The sequence below is a fragment of the Artemia sp. Qi Xiang Cuo genome, chromosome 17 (genome assembly GCF_049724085.1).
Source record: "Artemia sp. Qi Xiang Cuo chromosome 17, ASM4972408v1, whole genome shotgun sequence".
Classification (NCBI taxonomy): Eukaryota; Metazoa; Arthropoda; class Branchiopoda; order Anostraca; family Artemiidae; genus Artemia; species Artemia sp. Qi Xiang Cuo.
Window position 1 is genome coordinate 59,269,368 of NC_142810.1, and position 20,146 is coordinate 59,289,513.

The 20,146-nt window shown below is 36.6% G+C and overlaps 1 protein-coding gene across 1 annotated transcript in view; it reads right to left on the reverse strand.

The window, feature by feature from the left end:
• Window positions 1-3,668: 3,668 nt before the first annotated feature.
• LOC148942416 (uncharacterized) overlaps window positions 3,669-20,146 on the reverse strand; it is a 37,934-nt gene continuing 21,456 nt past the window's right edge. The window contains exons 4-5 of the mRNA XM_089103682.1: window positions 6,160-6,243; window positions 3,669-4,886 (exon numbers count right to left, since the gene is read on the reverse strand). Of these exons, the coding sequence (XP_088959808.1) occupies window positions 4,725-4,886; window positions 6,160-6,243 (246 nt within the window). The 3' untranslated portion in view covers window positions 3,669-4,724. The remainder of the gene's footprint in view (window positions 4,887-6,159; window positions 6,244-20,146) is intronic.

Genomic DNA, 20,146 nt, shown 5'->3' on the forward strand with positions numbered 1-20,146 from the left:
CAAGGCGCCCGGGGCAGCTGGCCCTTTTCGCCACCCCCTTTGAAAGGCCCTGTATGCATGCCAGTCTGAGACAGATCCCAATTTCGGATTCTAAAACTAATATGAGAATGGAAAAATCAGAGCTTGGTATACCTTAAAGACAAATTTCCTCAAAAGGGGCCTGACAAATCAAAAAGCAATTTGCGGGCCTACAATTAAAATTAATTACCTCCTAATTACATAAATTTCTAGCAATGTGCTGCTATTGATCCCATGCTGGAGGTCCAATTAAGATTACGTTTTTTCATAAGTAATTTCCGCAGTTGATTAACCTTTTATGATAATTAGGAAAAGGGTCTTCCCTTGAAACACGATCATTGGAAAAACGGTCTTACCCGTAGCATTACGTTTTACTAGCTTTCCCAGATTACTGCCAAAGCAATGATCTCAACTTAGGATATCGCCCGCAGGCGAACAATAAGCTGACTTCTTCACAGAAAAATGAGCGTTTTCTTGGCGAATATTTCAAAGAGGTAGAGAATGGAAGCTGAAATGAAGCTTGGTAGCTGATATCCCCCCCCCCTCCCTACTGAATACGCCCCTATGCATGCATTAATATTATGTTTTGTGACCTTTTCAGCTTTGCTTTAGAACAAAGAATTAGAAAGCTTAAGAAAGAGCTTAGGTTCAAATTCTACAGACCGCGTCATTTATTAGTCTTGTGCTGGACTTGTATCTGACTGGAGATAAACAGCTCAGGGTTCAATCCCGTCTATCGCAGAGACGACGCAAAGGGCCTTCGCAGTTGAGAAGCGTCGTTACTCAATAAACGAGTAAAAGAATAGAAAAAAAAATTTTTGGGTCAAGGTATCAATAAGAAAGTTAGGTGAGATTGGATGAACTAAAACCTCTGTGTTCCGTTTTAATTATTCTTAACTAGTATCATAAAAATATGATAAGCATCCAGATTGTTCGTCCTTTTTCAACCACCTATAAATTTATCAAAATATGTCTAAGGATTTTAGTTATAGAACAAGTTGACATATAATAAGCCTATATTGAATAAATACGGATGTTTTTAATTTAAAAAAACACTGTCCACTATTAAAACGATGATCGGGTTATTTAATCGATTTGTACATTAAAATCCCATCTTAAAAAAGAGAAAAAAAAAAGCTATATGGTACTGGAACCTGATGGGCATTTTAGCGTCCATCCATGTAAATGATATCCCCACATATGATTGGAATTCCCCTTTTGAGCAATCCAATGGGCTACATGCCCTAATCCAGAGCCGCATATCAGAACCAATGCTGGTTGCAATCCGTACTTATGTAAAAATAATATAACTCCAAAAATCTTAGGCTAAATTTTTTAGTAAGGTCTCATTTCCCCTCAGTATACATTAACGTCAAAGACTATTTAACTTAAAAACGAAACATGCAGACTGCATCAGTTTGTCAAAATTAGTTATCAACCAGGGCTGCCACGTCACTTTGTAAGACTAACCATCTTACCAGAAAAAAAAACAAAAAACAACAAAACAATTATGCACTATATTGGAACCTGTGGACATTTTAACGTCCGAGTCCAGAGCCACGCACAAGGACTAATGCTGGTCCTAATTTTTGAAAAAGTAATGAGACTCTAAAAGTCATAGGCTAAACTTTTGAACAAGGTACTATTCCCCCTTAGTCTGTACTATAAAAAAAGCCCATATAGATTACTTATCAACCAGGGTTGCCACGTCACTTTGTAAGACTAACCATCTTACCAGAAAAAAAAGAAGCAATTATGCACTGTATTAAAACTTGTGGACATTTTATGTCCAACAAATACATACTTTCCCGGTATATGACTGGAATTTCCTTTTTGGGCAATCCTAAGGACTACATGCCCCAGTCCAGATCCAAGTACCAGAATCAATGCTGGTTGCAACCCTAATTTATGAAAAATTAATGAAACTCCAAAAGTAATAGGCTACATTTTTGAAGAAAGTCTCATTCCCCCTTAGTCTGTACTATTAACTAAAAAAAGTGTGTAGATTACTTATCAACCAGGGTTGCCACGTCACTTTGTAATCTTACCAGCAAAAAAAGAAAAGAAACCTACAAGATGATAAAAATAAAATTTCCGTGCCTTTGGTGCTAAACTGGCAACATAGCACCAAATTTAAGTACAAGAATTGAAAATTCTGTGTACAAATTACCTTTTATTTAAAAAAAGATTACTAACCTTTATGAATAGTATAAAAAGTATTACTTTCTTTATATGTACTTGCAAGTTACTATTTTGAAAAAAGGAAGAATAGAACAAAGATACTGCCAGTGGCAACCAGTTATCAACTATGTGAGCCTGTCCTCTATCGTTTAAGATTTGACCTCACAGAACCTGACATGAACAACAACTAAGATCGATTGCAGCCAGTAATTCAACAATAAGTAGGACAAGCGAAGATCTCTGACGTTATTTTATTTCTGATTGGGTATTACTTTCCTGGTATATCAAAGCACACATGGTAAAATATCTTGATGATCCTTTTATATGACTGTATCAGACCATTCACACTGACCAATCATACCCAATTACGCTACGTTACGGTATTTTACGCCTTTAAAATGTAAGTTCAGTTAAAAGTTAAGATGTAACTATACAGGATTTTTGAATTTTTAGATTTGTATTTCATTTTGTACTTTTTTTAAAGTTTCACATTTGGTATCTTCCATTTCTTCTGCACAAAAAAAAAGAAAAAATAAAACTTCCAAATGTCTTAAGTAAAGATGTAACTAAAGAGGATTTTTGAAATTTTGGTTTTATATTGCATTTTTTAGGCTACTTCTTTTGAAGTTTGAAATCGGGTTTCAAGTCTTTGCTTTAATACGAAAGTCCTATTTTTAAATTTCACGCGCCCACAAAATATGTTTCCGCTAATTGACAAATTTATGCTAATTGACAATTTTGTTTCCACGAGCCAACAGAAAATTATTCATAACGATTAAGATGGCAAGGAATTTCTTTTAAAGAAAAATTACAGAAGAAATCAAACAGAGGGAGAGAAAGAGAGAGATGAAGCTGCAAGGTTAAGTTTTCGCTATATCATCAAGCCGAACGGTGGCATGAACGAGCGGATGTACTAACAGAAACCATGCTATAGATGTCCGATCAAAGCTTATTATAAAAGGTAGCAATTGAAACCAGATACCAATTTTATTCTTTACTCCTTGCTATGAATTTTAAATCTTCTTTAAATCCTTTATTTTAAAAAAATTAAAATTTCGACATAACACAAGGCTTTATTACATAGCTTGAGAAAGATATAAATAGAGCGGGACTCACTTTATTGTTAGCGACTATACCAGTTACTACAAAAGAATCTCATATCAAAAGACATCATTCATTCTATAGGATATGTACATCACCATATGTACATCACCAAAAGGTACATCACCATATGTACATCACCATATGTACATCACCATATGTACATGCTGGATCACCAAAAGGAGCTGTTTAGAACTTTTGAAAAATAAATATAATAGTTTCTCAGATGTTAGCCATTGACCTAAAGAGTATAGTAGCGTATAAGAGTGCGAACTGGCGCTAGCATAAAAAAAAATAAAAAAAATCAACGCCATCTAACGTTCGGCGATACTTACCATTTCCTTCTGTGCAATGATAAAAATAATTAGTTTAATTAATTAAATTGGTAAGACTAAGGTATAATAAGTATATGATCTTAGACTTTAACAAAAAAAAATATTACAGAGCTTGAAAAGTAATTGATATAATTGAAGAGCTTGCCCAATATGGTCACTTGCTAGATGGCGCTGATAGTGATTTTTTTTTTATAGCTAGCGCATGTTAGCACTTATAAGTTGCTCATACTCTTTGCATTAACCCTTTAATTGGTTTTGTAATATAATAAGTATATATAATTTAAAATATGTAATCAATATATTCTATAATAAACAAATATCGAGATTATATATAAAATGAATAAAAAACCCGAGAAAAGAATCTCTTTGACAGTTTCTTGGAAACATTTCCTAGTCGAAATAAGTTAAAATCATTGTCGTTTTGGTACTGATGAAATTAATGTCCTTTAAAATGAGGCTTTATTATGAGATTGTATATGAAAGGGTGTCTGTAACTTAAGAAAGATAACATAGCTTAAACAACGTGGTACCGTTATTTACGCGTCAATGGGACAGCTTCATTATCCATGTTTCTCTACGCTGTCACTGCCACCATGTTGATGGGTAAGCATTTGTTGTTATTCAAGGCTAACTACGTCCGGGAAATTCAAGATTCGTTGGGTATGTGATCATAGTAACGCTGAAACATATTGATGACGTGGTTACTGATTGGCGGACAGATTACGTGCTTCATTGACGTATAAGGATCCTTCATATTGAATTTGTGCATACGTTTTTTATACGTTAACGTCCAAAAAATGTATATATTTCACAAAAAACTTAAACTTGCGGAACCCAGAAAGTATTTGAATTTATTAATTTTGAAGTTTCTGCATTTGATATTAGTGATCAGTGAACCTATGTTAAAATAAAACAACGCCGCGGTGTAAAGGGGAACGTTTTGACACAAAGTAAGACTGACGTAAGAATTTCAGCAACCTTAGAATTAAACCTAACGTAAATATTACGTAGCCAATGTGAAGGGTCCTTAAAGAATAGATTCATTGGCGTAGACAAGAAAAAATTAGGCGCACTGGTTTTAATACCCTACTAACTTTTTCCGAAAGCGAAAGAAAGGCGGGGACGAGCATTTTTCTTTCCAAGGATAACGGCCTGTTCCTCCTTCTTTCGCTTCTCTTCCTCTCGCTGTAACCTCCTTCTCTCCTCTTCCATTTTTCTTTGTTCTTCAACCATGAGAAGTCTTTCTTCGGCCTAACAACAAAAATTAAATGATCAATTTATAGGCCAACAATCTAAATTAACTTCTAAACATTAGAAGGTTTAGGGAGCGCTAGCAGTATTCCTGTTTAAGGTAATTTCCCTTAGTTTTAAGTTTGGCTTGATTATTCATTTTAATTTTTGCTTCTATGTGATCCCATTTTTATGTTGATGGCAATTTCTATTCGTTTCAAGCTCGAATTGTTATATGACTTTATTTCTAATCGTCTTCGGTTTTAATATCGTCCTTTACTTTTCTTTGAAAACCTCTTTTGGAATGTTTTTTTTTTTTAAATACATTTCTGTTTAATTGACACAGTTTTTGATTGGTTACTAATAGCAATTTTTATTAAGTTTTGCATTGATTTTCAGCGTAAAATTATGATTTTGGCGAGCTAATTAAATTTTGGACAAAATTAGTACATTCAATCAAAATTTTGTAATAGCAGTACTTTTACGAAACAAATTTTAACAATAAGTCTACTAAATAAATTTAATATGGAAGGGGAGCAGGTGTGGTTTACAAATCTGCATCCCCCTTGATATTTATGAAAAATTTTAACCTCATAACCTAAGCCGATCCCAAGATATTGCAAATACATGATTTTGATAGCCAGGCAGGAAATAGTGTCCAGGAGATAGCCAGATAGGCAGGAGATAGCCAGTGGAAATAGCCAGGCAGGAAATAGTGCAGGAAAATCTCACTACTTAACCGTGCATAAATTAAAAGTTACTTAGGACCTTACAGTTCTAAAACAGTATTTATGTCAAATAAAGGCACAGGAGGGGGGCTGTTGGCCCTCGAATCACTTTAGACTCTTAAAAAGGGTACTAGAACTCTCAAATTCCAATTTCAACGGCCCAGTTTCCAATCCCAGGATATTGCAGTATGACATTTTGACAGCTTGGAGACACAAAGTATCTTTTGATTTAGTACTAAACTTTCCCGCAAGTAATAATTCAACATCAACTTGCCCCCCCCCCCCCTTAACATTCCTTGAAAGTTTCATGCTTAATACGAGAGCGAGAGAGAGAGAGAGAGAGAGAGAGAGAGAGAGAGAGAGAGAGAGAGAGAGAGAGAGAGAGAGAGAGAGAGAGAGAGAGAGAGAGAGAGAGAGAGAGAGAGAGAGGGAGAGAGAGAGAGAGTGTGAGGGGGGGGGACTTAAAAAACAATCAACAAGAAAATTACATAACGGTCTGGCGGAATTGAAGGAAAATCGATTTTATTCTATACAGTCAAAATTCCATAATTCTATCCAAAACTTACCAGCTTCTTCTGGGCTTCCTCAACCTTTTTTCTATTTTCTTCTAAGATTTTTTCTAGTTCATGACGCTTTCTCCCCTCTTCTTCCTAAAATATATGAAAGCAGTTACAAAAAGAAGGAGTGGCACATGTTTTAGTCATATAAAAAAAACTAAACAAAATAAAAAATGAAATTGAAAACATGATGCAATTTTTTTTTGTAGACATAATTAAAAAAAGTAGGAAGAAAGCTCATATTATAACTCATTTTCTTTTCCTATCCTTAGAAATAATTCGTTTTGATCCTAATCCTAAAATGGAAGTCTGTTCTTTCTTTTATTCAAAGACAAAAAATAATCAGTGATATGTTCAATTGAAATATCAGTTTAAACAAAGTCCTAGAAAGAGAAATAGATTGATTTTTTATGTCCTTCTAAAAAATAAAATGAGACCATTATTTAATGTCATAAAAAATATCAAAAATCTTTAACTGAAATAAATGACATGTTTTTTTCAAAATACATAAAATCTGTCATGCTCCAAACAAAACGGATATATGCAGTATTTTTTCAGAAACAATTTTTGAGAGCAGGATCGAATCGGATCTGCGTCCGATGGTCGGATAAGAAGAGGCGTAATTGCGAGACAGGAGGCCTGCATGATCGAGGAAAACAAATTTCAGTACCTCAAGCTCAAAGTTACCAATTTTGGTAATTACATGTTTTTCCCTATCATACCGATTATTACCATACTACCAATTTCGGAAAATTTTAAAATTAGCGAACTCAATTTGGTACATTAAACTGAAGTCAAAACTTTTAGCTGGACGCCGTAATTTTACAGATTTTTCTATTAAAAAGCCTACTTTTTTCTCGGAAAGCCTAATTTTTGGTACAGCGATCTATTTTTGGTACATTGTATATACATTGTATTACATATCAGGAAAATAAAATGTAGCAGTTTTCTCACAATTTTAATGATTTGGATGGTGAATTTCTTCAATTAGTAACGGTTACCTCTCTGTCAGGCGACGTGAAATTGCAAGAAACTTCTCGATTCTCGAATACAACTGCTTCTCGCTATGATTCACTCAGCTTCACAAAAATTCTTCACTAATTCAAGGCTGTTATCTCCTTAGCATAAAACAATATGAGGTTAGGGCTATGAACTATAATATAATCATTAAGTTCAATCATAACACTGAAATTATCTCTGTTCACTAATCAGCGACTCGGAGGCTACACTGTGGGAGAAAATTAAGGAATTTAAACAACAAAAAATCATACAAACAATTTTAAAAATACTAAAAAATAGTTGGCCATCCTTATGCACCCTTGTAGACAAGAATCAGATGCCCTTTGGGTAATATGATGGTCGGGCCATGGAGGGAAAGCCAGGAGTCACCTCCCACGATTTTGGAATAGAATATCGTTAATAAGTTGTTCTTGTTTTTTTTTTTTTTTTTTTTTTTTTTTTTTTTTTTTGGGGGGGGGGGGGGCATAGAGGAAGGGCCAGGAGCCAGCTCCCATGATCTTGAAAAATAATATCGTTAATAAGTTGTTCTTATATTTTTTTTTTGGGGGGGGGGGGGCCATGGAGGGAGGGTCAGGAGTCAGCTCCCATGATTTTGGAATAGAATATCGTTAATAAGTTGTCTTGTTTTTTTTTGTGTGAGTGGGGGGGGGGAGGGTAGGCCATAGAGGGAGGTTCAGGAGTAAGCTCCCATGATTTTAGAATAGAATATCGATTAATAAGTTGTTCTTGTTTTTTTGGGGGTGGGCCATGGAGGGAGGGTCAGGAGTCAGTTCCCATGATTTTGGAACAGAATATCAATTAATAAATTGTTCTTGTTTTTGTTTTTTTTTTTGGGGGGGGGAAGGGTGGGACATGGAGGGAGGGTCAGGAGTCAGTTCCCATGATTTTGGAATAGAATATCCTTAATAAGTTGTTCTTGTTTTATTTGGGGGGTGGGGCATGGAGGAAGGGCCAAGGGTTAGCTCCCATAATTTTTAGAGACAATAGTTGGCCATCCTTGTGCACCCTTGTAGACAAGAATCAGATACGCTTTGGGTAGCTTTCAGGGTAGACGAGATACAGTTGCATTACCTAAGTCCCAAAGTCTGGGTATATATTTTAATATAGTCCTTCTTATCGCCCTCCCATACTATATCCTACTAAAAAAAAGAGGCTAGATTAAAAACACTAGAGTGCAAACGAATTCGATTGTGTCTCCGTTTCGCGAAAAATACAGTACCGCACCCAGTTACCGTTACTTATCTTCTCCGAAAGACCCCCCCCCCCAGAATCCGCCCTCCCTGTGTTGTCTCATTCTGTTCTTATTTAATTCCCATCCGTTTCTTTCTAAATAACCCATCGTCATAATTTTCATTTTTTATTCCCTCGTTTTTGCTTTTTTTTTGTTCCCCTCGTTTGTGCTTTTTTATATCAGTTCTATCATACTTGTCATTATCACATTTAATTTCTTCCTTAAATTTTTGCATGATTCTTTTTAGTTGTATTTTCAGTCTATATTAGTTTTCGTTCTATATCGTTTTTGTCTTACTTGACTTTATCACATTTTTTTTCTTTTAAGTTGTCCTCTCAATATTTTTCATAATTTTCCAAATATTTTCCAAAAAACAAATACTCGGGTTCGTGATAGATTCACATTGCTTAATAAATTCTTCCTTTTCTAATATACAACTCTACCCAAAGGACCTGTCTGACAATCAAGGCCGTATCCAGGGGGGGTTACCCGGTTTGACCCCCCCCTGAAATTTTTGACCGAGTCGAAAATAAGTAAAACCTAAGTAAAAACCAGTAAAATTAGTCGAAAACTGAGTCAAAAATTAGTACCCCCCTCCCCCCCCCGAAAAAAATCCTGGATCCGCCCTTGCTGACAATAGATATAAAAAAAGTAAAGTACGCTCGTTTGTAAGGTCTGGTAAAATGATATTTCCCTTCCCCCAGACACAAAATAATGTCCTCTTATCATACCACCCGTCGAAAAAAAAAATCCTGAAATTTTCAGGTCAATTCCCTAAACGTGAGACAAAACAGGGTGCAGTATCATGTGACGATCGAAAACCAATTGGACTGATGTTAAAAGTGCTCCGAAGAAATATTGGCGCCAGCTACCCGTGTTATAACCTCACGTGATTGGCTAGGGGTTACGGACACTTACCAATTATTTAAAGTTATATACACATTGCAGATGTTTTCCGAAAGCGAGAAAAATAAAAGAATACTCATTTTTCGGATTTATCTTTCCCAAAATTTATCAAGATAAAAAATAAAATTGGCTACAAAACAAGAAACAGGATACAAATAAACCTTGATCCACACAAAATACCTTTGTACTATTTGCTGAACTTTTTTTATTTTTTTTTGTTACAAAATAATGACTTATAAGTACATCAAAACACAGTAACACTTTATAGTGCTTTCCTGTAAAGTTATTAAACTCAGAGGAAAAGTACCTTTTATACAAAATTTTAATTAATTGTACTTTTAAATACTGATCCTTTGTCAGCTTAGCACGACATGGACGGACAATTTTTACAAACAATAATGTGTCTTGTCTTACAGGACTTTTAGCTGGTAAGATAGCGAGTTTTACAAAGTAAAGTGGCAACCCTGGTCTAAATCTGTTGTATAGGTTAATATCTCTCTTTCTGTCGATTAGTGGATAATCTTGTCAATATTTTCGCATGAAGCGTTAAAAATATTTGTTTATTTTTATATTCTAATATAATCATTTGTAGTATTTTAATATTTGTGTTTTAGTAGAATAGCCAAGGCTCAGGGTGTTTTTTCACAGTTGAAAATAGTTTGGAAGAACAGGAAGATAAGTCTGCAAACCAAGATTAGAATATTGGAAGCTACAGTGACGACTGCGGTCAAATATGGTTCTCAAGCAGACACTCCGAAATACGAAGGAAAACTTGCTAGATATTTTCCAGAGAAATTGCCTAAGGATTGTTTTGGGTACACGGCTGACTGGCCGTATTTAAAACAGTAGGCTGTACGAAAAGTTTGGTTGAATCCCGCTTTTTAAGGCTATAATGAGAGAAAGGATGAGATGGATCGGGTACGTTCTGCGGATGAAGGATGACAGATTGCCAAAGATTGTCCTTTTCGGCCGATCGTATAGGGCTAAGCAGAAAGCAGGTCGTCCGCTGTTGGGGTGTAAAAATTTCGTAAAGAAAGATTTAAGGGCAATGGGACTTCCTGGGAGGGTGTAGAAAGGGAGGCTTTGAATAGATTAGGATAAAATACGTGTATAGCTGTGTTGGCTTCAGGCGGCTTGGTGCTGCGGTGAGTTATTAGAAGTAGTAGTAGAATGGGAATAATAATTCAAGCTCTGATCTAGAGTAAAGGTTTTCTAGGAAAGTTTATTTAATTTATTTTCACATTAACAAATTGTTCATCCAGAAAGTCCATTTTATTACTGCTAAGTTGACTTTTCCAAAACGTACCATAAAATGGCCTAACCTGAAATTCTAGACAGAGCTTCAGTCTACTTAAAACATTATTAACAAAACACGTAAGATCACATAACATAACGTCAAGTCTTAAAGTATGCTAGAGTGAAAAGTTATAAGGTATAGTGTGAAAGCACCATTACACTCCCAATTATGTCGCTATGGCCTAAGATACTTTTCTTAGCATTACTTGAAAGCTTTGGCTTTTTGTTTCAAAATGACTAACCCCCCTCCCTAGCCACCAAATCCGTAAGACAAATCCGTAAGAGGGAGATTTTAGTCGTTACAATATTTCTCCACCCGCAAACATACTACTTGCAAACTTATTCCCGCCATGAAAAAAAATCAACGCATTGCCTTAAAAATCGTTGATCATTATTAAAGCCTTTGCAGAGGAAATAAGATGAGCTTCACAATATTCGTTGTGGCACCACCAAAGGCACTATGTCACAACTTCTTCAACCAGAGTCTACTGTCGTAGGCATACACGTATCTAACATTTATGGGGATGTGCGCATAGTAGGCTGTTTCGTCCTGAGGAGGTAGGGTGGTGTTAAAACTTGAAAAAAGTATATGTAGAAATAGTCAAACAAAAAATTACCTTTGGTATACATTTTCAGAGAAAAAACAAAATGCGCTCCCAAAATTCACAGCTTAATACAATTTGAGAAACATTACTTACTCTTTATTAAATAGAGAGAAAAAAAAGTATTCTCAAATAAAAAATAAAGAGCGAAAATAAATTGCGGCAAAGATTTAAGGGAAATAGAAACTTCCTTTATATTAAATAAAGGAGGTTTTATATTAAATAAATTAACATTAGATTAATATCAAATCGACAAGATTAAAAACTAAAAAATTTTTAATGTCAGTTTTATTGATATTTACTTCTTTGTAAGAATATATATATATATATATATATATATATATATATATATATATATATATATATATATATATATATATATATATATATATATATATATATATATATATATATATATATATATATATATATATATATATTCTGCAATGAGGCTTTCAACAAAGGAAGGAAAGATAAATGACCAAAAGCTTCAAGTTCAAGGTCACTTTATTGCTAAATAAGAAGTACAAAGGCAAGATACAATAGATCCAGCAATGCTTACAACTCGTTTAGCAGAGCTTGAAAATTACGCATTCAATCCATCCCAAAAGATTTTCAGTGACAGAAAAAAAGAGAGAAAAGAATAGAAACAATAAAGAAACTGTTTTTGCCATGTTTGAAGGCGTGGGAAAAAGCATCTGCTGTCCAAGCAACTGATGCAAAAACTAAAACAGCGCATTTGAACACCATGATTGTTTAGTTTTTTTTTGTGGGCGGGGGCGGGGGGGTTTCTAGGACCAATCTTGAGGACGAGTGTGTGTACGGACCATATTCTTTTAAAAAATGAGCAGTTATTTGTTATTCCCATTTTAAAATTTTGAATGTTGTTCAGTTTAGGGAACACCAGTTATACACAAAGGTATACACATGTTTAAATGCCAGCTTATTTTTTTAATATTTTTTCTACTAATTCCGATTATCATTCTTATCATATTAGGAATGCGGATAAGCTAGTAAATACTACTACTACTACTAACAACTCACCGCAGCACCAAGCCGCTCGAGGCCAACACAGCTACGCATGTTCCTATTCCACCCAAACCTGTCCAAAGCCTCCCTTTTCATACCCGCCCACGAAGTTCTCATTTTCTTTAAATCTTTCTTTATGACGTCCTCTCACCCCAGACGGGGACGACCTGCTTTCCGTTTAGCCCTAGACGGTTGGCCGAAAAGAACAATCTTCGGCAATCTGTCATCCCTCATCCGGAGAACGTGCCCTAGCCACCTCAACCGTTCTTTCATTATAGCCCTAGAGAGTGGTATTGAACCACATTTTTCGTAAAGCCTATTGTTTGAAATCCGGTCTGTCAGCCGGGTGCCCAGAACAATCCCTAAGCAATTTTTCTGGAAAACATCTAGCAAATCTTCATCCGCTTTTCGGAGCGCCCACGCTTCAGAGCCATATTTGAACACTGTCATCACTGTAGCTTCTAATATTCTAATCTTGGTTTGCAGACTTATCTTCCTATTTTTGTAAACTTTTTTTAACTGTCAAAAAACACCCTGAGCCTTGGCTATTCTACTTTTAACTTTTTCACTGCTCCCACCATTTTTACTAATAATACTACCAGTATAAGCTAGTATATGAGAAGAGAAATACAGTGAGATCAGCTCATGTGTTTCGCCTCGTGAATGTAACCCCTCTGGAATAGCCTCCCGGACGGTCTCTGAATCATTTTCTTTATTTAAATCATAAGTTAAAAAGTTCCTACTTGGTCGAGGTGCAGGGTGAGAGCAGGTCCTTGCTTTAGTCTTTTTTCTCTCTCTTTCTTCTTCTTATTATTTTCCTTCAATTTCTTTCAATTCGTGCATTTATTTAGGTGCTATTGATTATGCGAATTAATTGTTATTTAAGTAATTAATTGTTAATTCACAAGACACAGGTTAATTGAGCTTCTAGTATAGTACAGGAAAATGAGCTCCAAAAAGAGGTCGGCCCGAAACAATTTGCAACAGAAATGATTTTTACACCATCTTGTAGAGAAAAAAAACTGAACAACATATCCATTTTCGCATATTCTGAGTCGACGCAAAATAACCGCTTTTTGGCTTTTAATGCTATTTTTTTCCGTTATTCGAATAAAAATCGCAATTTTCGTGGACATCGGTTTTTCTTGAACTGAAGTATGATTCTAACCCAAAATAACATGGCGAGACCGAAAACAAAGTCGGATTTAGCGTAAAGAAGCACCATACAAAAAGTAACTGTATTTTTTCGACTTTTTTCGCCTAAAAATACAATTTTCGTTACAGCCCGATTTTCTTGAATGAAAGTGTGGTTCTGACGTAGAATCACGAGCTGAGACCGAAAATAGAATCAAATAGTTTGTTCACTGAACCAGAAAAAAAAAATCGTAATCATTAATGAATGATCTACATTTTTTTAGAAAATAATTAGGGAAAGTGAATTACAAACCGAATTGGTTTTCAATGGTCAGTATCGTAAATCACAATTAAAACACTCTTCATATACTATTTAGGGTCAACCCATAGTGTCTAATCTTCACAGTCTATTAAATAGAATCAATCCTACAAAAAATACAAAATAGAGAATCAGATTCCGACTAGTTTTACAACTTCTTCATTTGGAATGGATTAACAACTAGGGTTCTAGGTTCTCTTCATCATTGTTGCTGTTGATTTTTGGGGAGTTGGAACACATTGTTCCCTTGCAGGTTCTGCATGCTCAAGTACAAACTAAGCCGTTTTTAAAGCACCTAAACCTCGCTGAACTACACTGTACAAGACAGGAGCACTTCACGATCTTAAGGAGCATACGCGGGGCTGGTGGGAGGTCAGTTGTTAATGGGTACAAGAAGTCATCTTTATTCTTCCATCCCCAGTCCTCGGCTTTCAGTTCCGGATCAGGCTCCCCGGTCCATACCTGAGCTTGATAAAAACTCTATAGCTATGAAATTTGGCTGCATCAGAAGTTGGTGGCAGATGTTCTGGGTGAACAAAAGAGTTTGCCGTTGTCACTTTCTTTTCAAAAACTTCTCTGTGGAGTTTGTTCAAGTTCCCTCCTTTCGACGAACCGTATATGATCAGCAGGGCGTCTTCATCAGGGGTCTTGATTCCTTCCTTCGAAGCAGACTTCTGCATGAACACTTCAGCTGATGTTCGGAAATCATTGTCTTCTATCAGCCTCTTCAGTGCAAGACCTTTTCCCACACCGTGGATTCGCGAAGTAGAGTCACAGCCTAAGAGGGCGTGAGCAAAAAGGATCAGATGAGAAGTATCTTGTCCCAGCTTCTCTTTCAGGGTGTGTATGTCCCATATTCGGGGAGCTTTATTCAACTTTGGCTCAGGTGCGAAGAATAGTTTCTTGCTTGACAAGTCACAGTGGTAGCATAAGAGAACCAATAGATCGGTATCGTCCCCAACTACGGCAGTGTCGTGATACCGTGAAGAGGCAACAGCAGCGTCCACAATCGGGACATCTGCGTCACCTGATACCTGGGAGACAGAGACACCCTTGGCACGGAGATGATCAGCAAAAGCGAATATAAACCTGGCTTTGTTTTTCTTGCAAGATAAGAAATCTTCTTTCTTCACCTTGAGCTGCATATCTGTTGTTAAGAAGATCTCACGGCCAAATGAACGACTCCTCTGCGAGTGAGCCATATCTTTTATGGAAGCCCCACCATCGTAGCCATCGAAAATGATAGTGGCAGAAGGGTACTTTCCTGTCACGTAAGTTGCATTATGGTTTAGAATCTCCAGGTATCTTTGATTTTTTGGCCATGGTATCCTGTGCAGCAGAGCTCCTCCGTCTAGGATATATCGAGTGCCTTCGGGGAGGGGAAATAAATGCTTCTCAAGGTTGCACACCTGGGCTGTGGCCTTCGCAAGTTCTGGTTTGTTCGCAGTCCGGAGCATGCAGGAGCTGTCAAAAAGTGCCACTGGGTAGGAACACAGTTCGTGTTGAAAGTACTCAGTTTCCTTAAGATTGATCCTTTTCGCAATCATGATAAACCTCTGAAAAAGAAGAGTCGGGTCTAGTCGTTTGCAGTCTACGCGTAGACTTTTCCTGGTGGTCATCTGGATTTCCGGTTGTTTTAGTCGAAAAACAAATTCAGAGACCAGCTGTCCAGACAAGGCGTCAATGACTTATAGGCCAACATCTTTGGCAGAATCAACGTTGGCAGACGGATAGGCAGTTAGACCATTTGCTATGCTTCTTAACTGAACATCTCCCTCAAATGGTGAACCCCTTACCAGAAACTCGATAATCGTCTGCGTATCTTTGCAGTATCTCAGTTGCATCGGCTCTGACATCTCCTTGTGCTGATCGCTTGTAACGTACAGAATTTGTGAAATACGTTCCATCAGAAGGTTTACTGTAGAGCAGACTGGTCGCAACAAAACCCATAAGGACCTCTGAGCCTCTGTCATGCCGCTGCCGTTGGTAAGGCCACCAGAGGTTTTAAGAGAGCGCATAAGCTCCTGTTCAATGACAAGATCTGTGGAGAGTCCAGCCCAGAATCTATCAGAACGTCTTACTACATGCATGTCACTCTGGAAAGCCTGGTAGACCGTAGGATGGGTATCTTGGAGCTTGTCCATTCGCTAGAGGTAAAGATGGCATGATTTCGTATAGTGGTTGTGTCCTGCAGCCGCCAGGTAAGTTAACATGTCTGAGGTAGACTTCAAATGGAGCTCCCATGACCCAGTTCGTTCTCCTTTTACAAAGTTTCGTAGAATCGCAACCATGTCCAAATACTGGAACCAAAGCTTTGATGTTCGACAGTGGACTGATGTTCTACTCGACTTTCTGGCATTACTTGAGGTCTTCGTCTAATTGATTTCTCAGTCAAATCTTGGGAATAAACTTTGAAATCTTTAAAAAACTGAGTGATGAATGTGACGATTTTCATTTTTATTGCATTACTTAGCCTTCGAAGTGTCTTATACTAGTGCCTAGTTCAGGTATTTTTACGAACAACCGATCATTTGTTGAATAACAAGTGCCGATTGATTGTCTTTACAAAAATTACCGCAACGCATATTGATGATAGTGAAACTTTTTTGTTTTGCACCAGACACCCAATCTGGCTTCATGTTCTGTCTCAGCTTGTCATTCTGCATCAGACTCATACTTTATTTCAAGAAAAACGGTCGGATACTAAAATTATATTTTTTTTTTGGAAAACTTAAAAAAAAATCGCATTAAAAGCCAAAAAACGGTTATTTTGCGTCGACTCAGAATATGCGAAAATGGATATGTTGTTCAGTTTTGTTTTCTCTACAAGATGATGTAAGAATCATTTCTGTTGCAATTTGTTTCGGGTCAAACCTCCATTTGCCTGTACTATAGTGGAATGATGAAGTTCTCCAATGATTCGAAAATAAATGAATTCACATAATAGTAAGCTTTGACGACTGATAAACTAGAAGATAGAAGTGATGCATTTATACAAAGCGACCTTCTGTTTTTGGTATACCCTTTATTCATAACAAAGCTCAAAACTAATTATGGCGATAAATATACCAACAAACACGTGTATACCCAAAGTGAGGGTATGCGTATCCGAGCCAATCCCTACCCCCCATATCTCGATATTTATAATTTTAATTTCTATCTACAATTTTCCAACCGTTGCCTGTTTTCTCGCATTTATTAAACTTGCCCCCCCCCAAAAAAAAACAAAACAAAACACACTCTAAAGCTACTACATAGGTTTCTTTTTCGTAATTAGCATAAAAGACTTATGCCAATTACTGGTTTTATTCGGTGTCAACTATTCTAAAATAAAACAGGGCAACCGACAATAATCTAATAAAAGTAACCGGAAGCCAGGCGGGAGGGCTACACCCAGTACACAATTAATTCCACCCCCATGAAAATCTTCATGGGGGTTAAGCTTTAGCATAAGATTGCAAATTTGACCTCTCCCACTTCCTAGTAGGCCTGTAGTCCATTCCCAAAGGAAAAGTCCCTTGCTATTCGAATACTTATTTCTAAACAAAAAAAGCTCACGAAACCATGATCAAATAAGACGTAGCTCAATTGAATGCGGTTGCTGGCCCATTGCCAAACGCTACTTCCCGAAAATATTTTCTTTGGAGGAGGATGGGCAGTCACGGAGTCCATCAAACTTATTTCTTGACAGAAAAGTCAAGTCCACTAAAAATTACTATTGCAACAAAATGTGTCTTACTTAGATATAACATATACTATTACTAATATCTCGTTGCAGCAGCAAACTGCATGAGGCCAGCTCGGCCGCCCGAACTCCCCCTCCATTCAAATATATCATCACTCTTGAACTCCTCCCCGTGAACCTCCCGTGAGGTTCTTATCTTTTTTCATACGGTCTCCATTCTGTGACGGCATCATTCATGTTTGACCAGAAAGCACAATTTATTGGCAACTTAACATTCTTCATCCCACATACGTGGCCTAGTCATCTTAGCTTATCTTTGATTATAGCCCTAGAAAGTGGGACTGAGTCGGGGTTAATGAAGGGACCTAGATTCTTTTTGCCTCCCCTCCTTAGATTTTGAAAAATGTCTATTTTGGTATTGTCACTAAAAAAATGCACGCCCCATAGATATTGAAAAATGTCTTTTTTGGTATTTTCCCTGAAAAAAAAAACCGCCATAGATTTTGAAAAACATCTTTTTGCATCTTCAAAAAACTGCAGCCCCCTATACTTTCGTGAATTGATACCCCTTGATCAATCCTATTTTCACGCAGTTTATTACTTGATTGCAGCACCTTCATTAAAGGCTATATTTCTTCCACTAAGCACAGCAGTATAGCTACTTTGAAGAAGATTTTTAAGTCAGGTGAAGTTCTGGTAATTTACGGCAATTTTAAGCAGGATTAGACACAACATATGGGGGATATTTACGGCAAATCATATCTTAAACGACCACGGGCATTAAAAAAATACACTTTTTGCCCTGCAGCTCTATTTTAGGCAGCTCTATTCATAGCTGAAAACTGCGAATTCCTCAAAATTTCCTTTTTGTTGTTTGAAAATGGTGAAATTTTTAAGACAGAGCAACTTTTTTGTCAGTGTTGCCACTTGATTTTTCACTCACGATTTTTTTTTTTATAAAGTTGGCACTCAAAAACTGCATCATTAAAAATTAAGGCATTTTTAAATTAAAATATGAATCGTCGATTCTCCTAATTTGTAAAGATATATCCGGTTTTTGAAATAACCGATATTTTTGATATAAAGATAGAACCGACCAGATTCTGCTTACACTGTCCTTGGGAGTTTAATGGCAAATGAGTCTCAGTCACAGACAGGGCCGTATCCAGGACTTTTTCAGGGGGGGGGGGGCGGAACTTTAAGAAACGCATGAAAAATTTGTTTATATGCATTTTGTTAAGTTTTTACGAGCCGGATAAACCCTTCAGGGGACGCGGGGGGGTCAACCCTCCCTCCTGGATACAGCCTTGGTCACAGATATCCAGTAAAAAGCGAAGCTAGGCTGTGAGACCTACGGGTGGAATTTATAATGAAAATCAATCAAAAAATCAAATTTGAGAAGTGACCACGCTTTAAATGTCCTAATCCGGCAAATCCAATATCCATCTTTTAGATGTTTTAATTCTTTACAAGTAAATGCACTTTTTTCAGATACAGCTTGTATCATGTTCAATCTAAGTATCCAGCATTTCATGGGAGCAGTGGCGGTTCTAGCCTATCTTGCGACTGGGACAAAATCTTGATTAGAATCCCCCCCCCCCAGCCCTGACAAAAGTTTCCATTTATTTAAATCTGACTTTTATTAGTTTAGCTTGTACTTACTACAAACGAAGTCCTCTACTTTATTTGAATAAAATAGAATTCAAAACTTACAAGATTATTTTAACCGTTAGATTATTTATTTGAAATTTTGCGAGCCGAAAATTTCTGGGCCCAGGGCAAGTGTCCCCTCTGTCCCCCCGCTAAAAACCGCCTCTGCATGGGAGTTATTATTTAAATTACATTTCAATGTGATTTCTACATTTGTATTTGTACGTTTCTACATTTGCTTTATTTTTACATTCAACACTTCACTACTTCACTACACTTAACTGAAGTAGATGAACTACTTCAATTTGTGAACCTATCTTACCAGAGGCAAAGTATTTTAAGACGAAAAAGCATCGTCTTCTGATTTTTTTTTTCCACACACATGGGGCTAAATTGACAATGAGGCTAAAAGGAGCACTAAATAAAAACACCAAAAAAAAAAAAAAATTATAAAAGTTAACTTCAAAATTCACTAACTTTAGCATAAAGCCTGAAGTCCTATTTGCTTTAGACGTTCCCAAAGAGTATGGATACCTTACAAGAGTGGGAACTGGCGCCAGTGTTGACAAAAAGCCTCAACGCCATCTAACGTTTGGCAGCACTTGGCATTTTTCGTGTAATAATAAGAATAATTAATTTAATTAGTGTAATTGGTAAAATTAGGGTAGTAATAAATGTCTGATCTCAGTTCCTGACAGAAAAACGATTACAAAACTTGAAAAATGCCAAGTGTCACCAAACGCTAGATGGCATCGATTTTGTTTCCGACACTAGCGCCAGCTTCCACTTTTATAAGCTAGCCATACTCTTTGGACGTATCCATAAGTCATTATTTTGTAAAATAAAGAGCGTGCTGCAAATAATACAAACTTAAATAGGCCTAATGTGGCAGCCCTCTTTGAGACACAACAATTTATTACATCCAGCACACACGCAATAATATAAACACAAGGGTAGAAAAGTAGCCAATCACAAGCCAAACAGCATTATCTTTAGCTGTCCTGGCTATGTGCCAAGGCTATGTGCAAAATGTTGACAACTAACAACAGAGGAACCTTAGGTGGAATTATTATAAAATGAAAATTTTTCATCGGGTCAATTAAATTACATTATAATTAAACTAA